This window comes from Glycine max, chromosome 6 (genome assembly GCF_000004515.6).
Source record: "Glycine max cultivar Williams 82 chromosome 6, Glycine_max_v4.0, whole genome shotgun sequence".
NCBI classification, from domain to species: domain Eukaryota; kingdom Viridiplantae; phylum Streptophyta; class Magnoliopsida; order Fabales; family Fabaceae; genus Glycine; species Glycine max.
The window spans coordinates 44,276,352-44,287,126 of NC_038242.2; the positions used below are offsets into that span (position 1 = coordinate 44,276,352).

The 10,775-nt window shown below is 30.1% G+C and overlaps 1 protein-coding gene across 1 annotated transcript; it reads right to left on the minus strand.

The window, feature by feature from the left end:
• Nucleotides 1-1,160: 1,160 nt before the first annotated feature.
• On the minus strand, nucleotides 1,161-6,218 carry LOC100802443 (G-type lectin S-receptor-like serine/threonine-protein kinase At4g27290). Its single transcript, XM_014776736.3, has 7 exons — nucleotides 4,829-6,218; nucleotides 4,326-4,469; nucleotides 2,720-2,865; nucleotides 2,421-2,631; nucleotides 2,067-2,304; nucleotides 1,836-1,986; nucleotides 1,161-1,742 (listed from the first exon to the last, which is right to left on the minus strand). Exons 1-7 carry the CDS (start codon nucleotides 6,108-6,110, stop codon nucleotides 1,434-1,436), a joined length of 2,481 nt encoding a protein of 826 aa, XP_014632222.1. The 5' UTR covers nucleotides 6,111-6,218; the 3' UTR covers nucleotides 1,161-1,433.
• Nucleotides 6,219-10,775: the final 4,557 nt, after the last annotated feature.

Below are 10,775 nucleotides of genomic sequence, written 5' to 3' on the forward strand. Positions count from 1 at the left end.
TTTAAATTGTTCGGTTGGATTGTCAAAAAAATATCTGGAGAGAACATTAAGTACTTTGCATTTTTTGCTTTGCATTTTGCATTGAGATTTTATCTTCTTGTCTCTCTATTTTAAGCATTTGTGTTCTATTTTGATCTAATTATTTGTAATACATTTTAGTGTACTTATTAGGCATGACAACGGGGCCCGAACCCGTGGGGTCCGCCTTGGACCCGCCTCGATTTTGACGGGGAAAATCCGAGTTAATCGGGATCGGGGTTGAGGTCGGATTTTCCCCGATAGCCAAATCCGGGTTCAGGGTCGGGGATGAGATTCTCAATACCCGCCCCGAACCCGCCCCGCTAATTATTAATATATATAACACATTGAAATATGAAACTATTAGATTAAATTTTATGTTAGTGTTGAATTGAATTTTATGTTTTATTTAAAATTATATTTTTTATTTTATGAAAAATTATATTTTTTAATAAAATTTTATAAAAATGTCGGGAACGGGGCGGGAAAAACCTGAACCCCATCGAGGATGGGGATGAGATGTAAATATACACCCCTGTCGGTTTCGGGGGCGGGGGAGGGGAGGGAAATGGGGAGTCGGGGGCGGGGGTGGGATAAACAAAACCCAACCCTGACCCGCCCCGTTGCCATGCCTAGTACTTATTTCAGACTCTCTTGTATCTTTATTGATTGTAGTAGAGTTATATTTTGTTGGTCTGAACGACCTGGGGTTTATACTCTTGCACCGAGATGTTTTACACGTTAAATAAATTGTGTTTCATGTGTGTTTTTGATTTTTATCTTACGCTTTATATTTTATTTTATTAGTGCCTTTCACATGTTTTCAGAAGTTTAGGAAAATTTATTTTCACTGACTATTATTCTATTATTGAGTTTATTATTGTGTTAAAAATGTTTTCGGCATCATTTCATGTTGCATTTCATATACTACTAGTACTTTTTCAACATTTAAGGGAAAACACTAGAGTCTTATTTAAGCCATCCAAAACTTACGAGTAATATTAATAATCTAGGTAAGTATGTATTAAATAATTTAGATAACTTACAAGTATGTATTAAATAATTTTATCACAATTAGCAAGCTTATCATAATATGTTGAAAAGAACTTTCTGGCCGGAATGTCATAAATTAATCCTGATCACTTTTGCATACAAGTTCTTACAAATTTCCTAAGATTTCAATAGTTTTTTTTGCTCAACCAAAAGAAGTATATATTAAATGAGGAACAAGGGTACCCCCAACACATTTACATAATAAGTATTATCATTTTCAAATAAACTGCATTCATACCAGCACTCTGATCTAAAATCTAAACTGAAATGCTAAACAACAAATATGTTCATAAACCTGCACCTGCATATCAGCACACCTCATATATTTATATTTAGTGTGTGTCCAATTATTCTTTCACAAGTCATCGACCTTCTAACATGGTAATCGTCACATAATTTGATGAACTCGTGTTTTGCGGATTCGAGTGTAAATCTAATTCACCTAAAACATTTACCGAAATAAAACCATGTTCTTTAGGCTCAACCATTTCCATGTGACCCTCCAACATTGGAATCACAGACTTCATTGGAGGTCTATCATCTGGGAACTGCTGCACACACAAAAGACTAACATGGATGCAACGTTGTACTTCTGATATAACGCATGACGACAACTTCATGTTTGAGTCAATCAAATCTAATTCCCTGCCCGCTTTCCATAATGTCCATGCCTGTCTCATAATAAAAATAATCGAAAAAAGATAATTATTTCTCTTATTTCAATTTGATATGCATAATATATCAAAATAGATTCAAGCTCTTACATGACCAACAAGGTTATGACTCTTATCCGTTTGATAAAGTCCTTTGTTTCTCGTCCCAGATACAATCTCCAACGCTAAAATGCCAAAGCTAAAGACATCGGATTTCACCGAAAATGACCCATCAACAGCATACTCCGGTGCCATATACCCACTGCAAGACATCATCAAGAACATTAATTTACATAGTTATTTGTAAAAATGCAAAATGGTTTTGGATATCGAGACACATACTAGGTTCCTACTACTCTTCTTGTCATTCCTTCAGATTCGTCTCCTCCAAAAGTTCTGGCCACTCCAAAATCTGATATTTTTGGACTCAAATTTTCGTCAAGTAGGATGTTACTTGGCTTGAGATCTCTATGGATAATTCTCAATCGGGAATCTTGATGAATATACATAAGTCCCCTTGCAATTCCACAAATTATGTTGAAGCGTTGAGGCCACTCTAGCAATTTGCTTCTTTTATCATCTGTTTTATTAATTCAAGAAAAAATGTTATTCAACTTGAATATTCAATTTTAGTAATCTTCCGATCTCACTTAAAGTCATTAGCAACCAAATCTATGCACTGCTCATTTTTCATACCAAAAATTAAGGAGTCTAGGCTTCCGTTTGGCATGTACTCATAAATTAACATTCTTTCCTGTCTTTGAATGCAACAACCAAGAAATTTTACAAGATTCCGATGTTGAAGTTTTGCAATCAAATTTACTTCATTTATGAACTCTGCAACTCCTTGCCATGTGCTCTTTGATAGAGTCTTTACAGCAATTTCTCGCCCATCCATTAATATTCCCTGCATACTCATCGTCATGAGTAGACACTTTGCAATAATATTTATATTTCTTTCTTTTCTTTGGTTGTAGTGATTAAAGAATGATTACCTTATAAACAGGTCCAAAACCACCTTCTCCGATCTTATTTTCTGTGGAGAAATCATTAGTGGCAGTTGCAATTGTCAGTAGATCAAACAATTGGACCTCCAAATCATCCAAATCATTTTTACTGTTATCTTCTGGTAATAAATTTGCTACAAAATCGAGGAAGGCATTCATCAATAATGTTATAAATGTTTTAAGGAAATTAAATTGCCATAAATAACAAATAAAAAAGTAAATAAGATATGTAGTTATCGTTTTCACACTGTCATTCAATTACAAATAATCATGTATAATAAGATAATCTTTTGAGCTTAATAATAACTATTTTAATAATCATACCAAATATGAATTTTAATTAGCTGATGACTGTGTAAAGTTTTTTACACTAAAAATAATGCATACCTATTAAGCTCTAACAAAAATATGCAGTTTTAACTTAATATTATATTATTAATGAGATAAAATCAATGGCATGCTTGAATGCTACTAGACCTGTACTTTGTTGTTACATGATGATTAAATCATGAGAATTTCCAATTTGCAGTACTTACAGTACAAAAAAGTTTGTAAAGAAACTGGAATGTTAAAACGAAATTTGTTCTCTCTCGGTTCAAGAGACTGGTACTTTGAACAATTATAATATAAGGGGCTAAAAGGGAAGCTAAATCAATTCTAACAAAGGAAATAATTCCCTAATTAATTACCTTTGGAAATAACCCTATGATTTAAGGGATTGAGGGTTGAATATCCTAATAACTATATTTAAAATAAATATTTATTTTCAGTTCTACACTTCATCTCAACATAAGAAATAGATACTGTTTTTCAATCTCAACTTAACTATAAGTTCATGATAGTTTGAGTTGTTCAACCCCTCTATGAGAACATGAACAAATTATTGTTGTGATAAAACATGGGGCATGCACACCAAATCTTCCCCCAACTTTTCTGTAATGAAATATCTATGAATTTTAATATGTTTTGTCCTCTCATGTTGCAGAAGATTATAAGCAATATTGTTGTTTTTTTTTGCCATCGTAATCATGCAAGATCGGTCAATATTGATTTTAAAATAATTTAAGTTGAGCTCAGCATAAGTTTTTAAAATTTGATAAATTTTATAGATTAGGGCCGGTTCCACCTCTTTTAAACTAGCCTCCGAACCCGGTCATCTTTTTGTGGGTTCCTAATAATTGTATTTATAACAAATATTCTTTTAATAATAATTAAGGTTAATTATATTTTTGATCTTTATATATTTTTCTCTCTCTATTAACATATTTAGTCTTCATTGTCAAGTAAGAAGGCTGGTTAATAACATGATTATTACTTTGACAACCACATGCCATCAATTAGTATGGCAGGATAAGTCATGCATGTGGCTTCCAGGGTGACTATCACATCATCTATTAACATTATTACTTGATAAAAATGAAGAAAAAATATAAGAAAAACAGACAACTTTTTACAGAGTTTTAGGACAAAAATCATAGTTCACCCTAATAATTATAATTACAGTTTCATATTTACTACTATAAAAATATATTTATAGAAAACAAGAAAAGGGCAGTCATGTGTTCAAAATAACTGTGGGTAAGCAATTACTTACCAGCGCTGTTCCTTGGGCTTCTGTTCCTTCGGATTCTGCAAATAAAATAAGTACTTAGAAAAAGAACCCCACAAATTGCAGCAATGGACGAAGCAACTATCTTTGGCGTGTTGTTCTTGTGCCTTGATACTGGTTCTTGAGAGTCTGAATAATCAATTAAAAGAAGAAACAAATCAAAAAGAGTAAAGTTAGACTGCTATCAGATATGTTTGAGTAAACTTCTCTAGAAACATTTCTAGGAGAAGAAAATAAATGACCGTCTCCACAAGCTAAAATGTGTTATATTAGTTAGCTTGTAGATATTATTTTATGTTTTAGAGAAGTTATATCAGAATTTTTTTATGAATTAGTAAATGAAGAACTCATTTTACCTTATAAAGAAACTTACCTCATTTTTTATTTTATTTTTTCTCTTAGAAATACTTCTAAAGGAAAAAACTGGTCCCTTGGTGTTCCAATTAATTGAAATGAGAAGATGAAAGTTGATGAATGATGATGCTTACCTGACTCTGAAGCAGCCATTCTGATATATAGATCTTGGCCAACACTTTCAAACTGTCTCATGTCAAAGAGATCATGAAACCACATGACACAACCACTACCTTCACCATTTATGTCTGAATTAGTAAAGGCCATACAAGAACAATTATTCAAGCACTTGACTCTGCATTCCTCTAGACCAATACTCTCATCCACAAAAGTGTACGTAGTATCTGGAACTTTGAGAGATTTAAATTTGAAAAACTTATCTTTGTCTGTACCGTTGCAGCTTAACCCTTTATTGCGGACACACCCTCCAGTCCAATCCGACGATGAGAACCATGCTTGTGGTGACTTTGGACTGAAACCTTTTAAACATTGGCATGCTTGTGTCTGAGTAATTACGCAGTTCCCGTTGGGTCCACAGAGGCCATAACTGTCGCAAAATTCTTTCGGGTAGTATCTATATAGTCTCCATGTTTGACCATTTTCATCCCATACATAGCGATCAATCTGACCTGTTTGGTTTGTTATAGTTCTGGTGATGTCAGAATCATTTAGGAGGGTATAGGTGTAGTAGATCTCATCTTTATTGCTAACAAAGTGCAAGTTAAAAAGGGTGTTATTTGATAGATCTGGTTGTCCACTAAAGTATAGGCCATTCCAAGGTCCATAACGGTACAACTTTTGTGTTCCCTTCATCATATAAAGCTCAGGATAGTTATGGAGTACTAAAGCACGATAAACATCACCTGGGGATGGGTCATCTGGACTCTTCCAAGAAGTATATCTCCGATCGAGACCAGTTCGAAGGTCCCATCCCAACTTCATCCCTGGCAAGAGTGTATCAGATGGATAGTCAAAACTTTGCCACAAATAAGCTTCTGGGTCTGTTTCTTCCTCGTTTTTTATCACAAGATTGCCACTGTCCAAGAGCGCTAGCACAGGATTCTGTGCTTGTTTGTGAGAGTTGTTGGTGTACCAAACAAGAGATGTCTTTTGTGTGAGAACAAGATTGCCTGTGTTGTTTAGTGTTATGATGCCTGAAGAATCATTGATGGGGTTGGCCCCATTAGCTACCCAAACCACGGTTTTGTTTGGGATATTCTTGTACCAAATGCCCAGATAACGTTTCTGGGAACTACCTGGGCTGAAAAACCCAAGTTCAAACTTTCCACCTTTTGATACCAAGGTCTCGCCATCTCTCACAGACTGGAGCAGATTGATAGAATCAATCGCTAATGATATTTTGAGAGAGGGAACAAATATGCATGCAAATATAATCATGAAAGAAAGAATCTCCATCGAGTCAGCTTTTGTGGTACTTCGTTTTTTGGATAATGATGATATGGATTAAGCCAAGTGTATTGTAAACACGAAAATGTGAAATTTATAAGCTATCTCCCAACCCTTTTTGAAATTTCCTACTCAACTACAGGCATTTCATACATAACATAGGATTAATTGACCATTGTGCCTGACGTATGCTTTGATTTTCATTTTAACTTGAATTCCAAGTCAACTGCTAATCCTGTATTTCGTCTCCATCTTTTCTATTCATGTTATTTTGAGAATGTTGCTTTCGGGTTATGAATTATCATGTGCCCGTTTTCTTTTAGTGTTTATTTGTTATATATGTTCCAATTAATTCTCAATGTTCCTTTCATTTATTAGACTTGTAATTTGTACTCATAAAATAAGTGTTTTAAGAGTATTTTCAATAGAAATTTGGTAATTGAGTGTTTTAAGTTATTTTTTGTGGTCTCATTATTTTTTTTTCTTCAAAGTGTCTATGTAAGAAATTCATACACAGTTTTACTTCAATGGTAAGAAACTCTACAAAATTTTAAGAAATTCATACTTTTATATTTTTTTATTTTCACTTAATTATGATATTTTTATGTGTTAGATAAATATTATTTTTTATTGCTAAGAAACATTTTCTTTGAGAAGATAATATCTTATTTTTAAGAAATTCTTCTTATCACATAGATTTGCTCTAATGGAAAAGAAAAGATTTTTTTCACTTAAGAAACCTTTCAAAAAAAAACTCCATTGAAAATGTTTTAAGTTGTTTTACATAAATAAATAATTTAATAAATAGATAAAAATAATAATAACTTGTTAAAATTAACCTTAATATTACTATTACATTGAAAAGGGCATTTATTAAAGATATTAATGAAAAATAATAATTAATATTACAATGAAAAACTAAATTATACTTACTTGGTCGCAATTTTTTTTCTATCAACTAAACGATACTAAGTTTTAAACATAGGGAGTGAAGTATTAGTTTTTTTGTTATCATCTTAAATATGTAAGTATCTATCAGTTTCATGGATGACTAATACCTAACAAGAAACCTAACTAGCCAACAAATTTTAGTACTAAGGATCACAAAACTATGACATAATATATATAAGTAAAGAACAAATATGTTACACATGAATATTATAAAATGATTTTTACATTATTATTTAATCAAAATTCATCATGTTTGGTAAGTTTTTTAGCTTTTATTTTAATCACTTTAAAAGTTATATCAACGATAATTTATAATTGAGTGACAATGTAAAACTATTTTATACTATCATGACCATTAAACTCATAAATAAATATAATAATAATGATTTTAATGATAATTTAATGACAATGTAAAATAGTGTTTTTACACTTCACTCATTCACAAATCACCATCAATCTAACTTTTGAGAAAATGATAATAAAAGTTACTAAACTTATCGTAAATGATGATTGATGATTAGATGTGATAATATAAAATTATTTTATAATGTCAGTATAAAATCTTTCTTTTTACTATTTTTTAATTATAATGAATTAGAAAAGCAACTTTATATTGATTTGAAAATGAAATTTGTATTTGCATAACTATAAAATAATTGTGTTACTATAGCTAAAAAGATTTATGCCGTTTATGTTAACTTACATGTGTTTTAAGTCTTTTAGGGTTATTTACTAGGGGGTCTTGTCTAATTGGTTTAGGGGAGAATATGAGTCATTGTAAATCCCTTAATAAGGGTGTAAGTGAATATGAGTCTCTCACGAATCTGGATTGACTCAAATTAATTTAAACAGTTTGAATTGAGTAATTTTTGTATTTGAATAATTGAATCAATTAAACTTGTTAAGTTTTTGGTTGTGTTATGATTTTTAATATCCAAACTAGTTGATCTGTTGATTTGGCCTGTTAACCTGTTATTTTGTATTAAGTTATTATTATTATTATTATTATTATTAATATATGTAATATATAATACATATTTTTTAAATAAAAAAATTCAAATATTATTGACTATTGATTACATAGACCTATCAACCTGAATTGAGTAAATATCAATGCATCATTAACCTTTAAGATCAAAGAGTTGGATTTTATTGATTAAAATTACTTTAGATGAACTTCTAAAAATATTTTGAATCCATTTATAAAGAGTAGGCCTTGTAATATCATCATCAATGGATAGATATATAGATAGACAGATAAGAATCACTGGAGTTAGCTAGGTGTGGCAGCATCACAATTTTTTTTTTAAATAAAAAATCTAACAAGAAACAATTGTATCAAATTCATCTAATATAAATTTTATCTTATAATAAAAATATTGTATTTTAAACAAGAATAGACAAAAAATATATATTTTGACCCTTTGACCCAATCCAACACAAACCGTTTATAGACAAGTTGGTTTGAGTTGGATTTTATATTTTTTCTTGAAAAATAATCAAAATCAACTTATTTGAATTTGATTGGATTGAATCATAAATTTTATCAAATATAATCCAAATCCACCTACTTACAGTCCTATCCCTTAATATTCACCTCTATTCCTTAATATTCATACTCGATACTTATATATAAAAAAAATCTTTTGGTAAGAATTTTTTTCTATAAGCATTTAATGTTCTAGTAATGGGTACATTTTCAAATTTCATCTTCAACCACTCAATTTAAATAATTTAAAGATTAAAATTGATTCACTCAAAAAATAAAAACTACTAACCAGTGATATGATTTTATTATTTATAATTAAATTAATTGATCAAAATCAATTAATGATAACACCAAATAATACTTCTCATCATGATATTTGTCAATCTTATTTTCCTCAAAGTGAGATTTTGAATTTCATAAAAAAAGTAGCCATGCATATCTAGACGTCTTTCTACAACAAACTCTTATTTCTTTTATGAAAATTGTGGCTCAACGCCTTCTAACTGAACGGGGCAAAGCAACACCATTGAATAAATATAAGCCATAGAATGCAGATATAGAAAAAGACCAAAATATTTAGTAGCCTCCACGTATAAGCATGTGATAAAATTCTTCCAGTCATGACATATCAATAAAATCATAAGATCTGAAATTATATCAACACCATTGAATTCACATAATTGCCCACCACGTTTGTGCATCTAAACTAGTTGAACTATTCTTGTGATTTGTTTTTCTTATTGCAGAGTTGGGAACCAATGCAGGCAATGCTCTTCATACACTAACACCCTATCCCAAAAATAGTATACCCTTTTATATATAAGAATCTCAATTGTATGTTCTGTAAGAATAAATTAATTTGAAGGAAAATGATATTTTCTTTTATTTATCATAGAGATGAATTAAAAAAAAAAAGAGAAGATAAGATTGTTTAGTTTTTGCTTAAATTTAGATAAGATGTTTTAGTTAATTTCTGCTTATATTGTTTAAATTTAGACGTGAGGAGAAATTGACCTGACAAATTTAATGTTTGATTCAAGTTGATTTTTCTTAAAAAAATATATACTCTAACTAATCTGTGAAGACAAGGAGCTTGTTGGTGGATATTGTTTAAATAGATGTTAATATTTTAAAGTATTATTTCTAAAATTTCAGTTTGAGATATCTTGAGTTCACTATAAAAAATACAAGGATACACCTCAATTATTAAAAACAATTATCTTAAGACTATAAATATGAAATATTAATTTTAATTAATTTTTACCTTTAAAGGATAAAAAACTTATTCTTAGTTAAATTTTACTTGTTAAATTTTACTTACCATTTGATTGAACATCATGATTATATTAATCATGGTGTCTTTAATTTTTCCTTGTGAAAAAGGGTTTAGGAAAAAAATGAAAAGTTTAAAATGTATTTTTTATAGTATTAAAAACATTCAATAGTTTTTCATAATTAAATTAGGTTGAGAGAGTGAATTGAATGTTTATTCAAAATGTTATGCAAAATAACTGGATTGGTAATGTAACTTTTGTTGTGAGACTTTAATTTTCCACTTGGCCAATGATGTTTTCTTTTTTTGTTAGACTTTTTTATTTTTGAGGAATTGTCAGACTTTTCTATCATGCATATGTAACGGACTACTCACATCTTTTTATATATCTAATATCAACTACAACTATATATAGTTAACAATTCATCATTATTTGCCTCCGAAGTGTATGCTGTAAACCAATTGAAAGTCGTATTGGCTTTACTAATTTGGAGTCTGTTGGCTGACATGACACGCTTTGAAATGCATTTAATACTTATAATAAATGAAACATGAAGATAATTACATATATATATTTTTATCCAAAATTGAATACGATGTTTTATAGTATTCATGCACTTTATTTAATCAATTAAACCAGACTTATTTAATAGATGATATATCAAGTATAAGAACACAGAAGGAGATTAAAATTATTTATAATTATCTGCTTTTGTCTAACTTCAAGCAAAACAAGAATATAATGAACATTTTCTCAGACCCTGCCCGTTTTGGTATGTGATTTGACTAAATCTTAGTTGTTTGTGTAATTGATTTTTTCTTTCTTTCAAGGGAACGTATTTATGAGTACCAAGAAAGGACAATAGGATTTGAGCGCGCGGGGGTCAAAATTAATTCGGTTTTTTAATTTATGATGAACAACATCAGTTTTTTTTAACAAAATCGATGTTAACCTCAAGTG

Coding starts and splice junctions, on each gene's coding strand:
- LOC100802443 (XM_014776736.3), bottom strand. CDS start 6,110: ATGGAGATTCTTTCTTTCATGATTATATTTGCATGCATATTTGTTCCC. Junction 4,470..4,828: donor AATGGCTGCTTCAGAGTCAG/GTAAGCATCATC, acceptor TTGATTATTCAG/ACTCTCAAGAACCAGTATCA. Junction 2,866..4,325: donor AAGCCCAAGGAACAGCGCTG/GTAAGTAATTGC, acceptor TCGATTTTGTAG/CAAATTTATTACCAGAAGAT.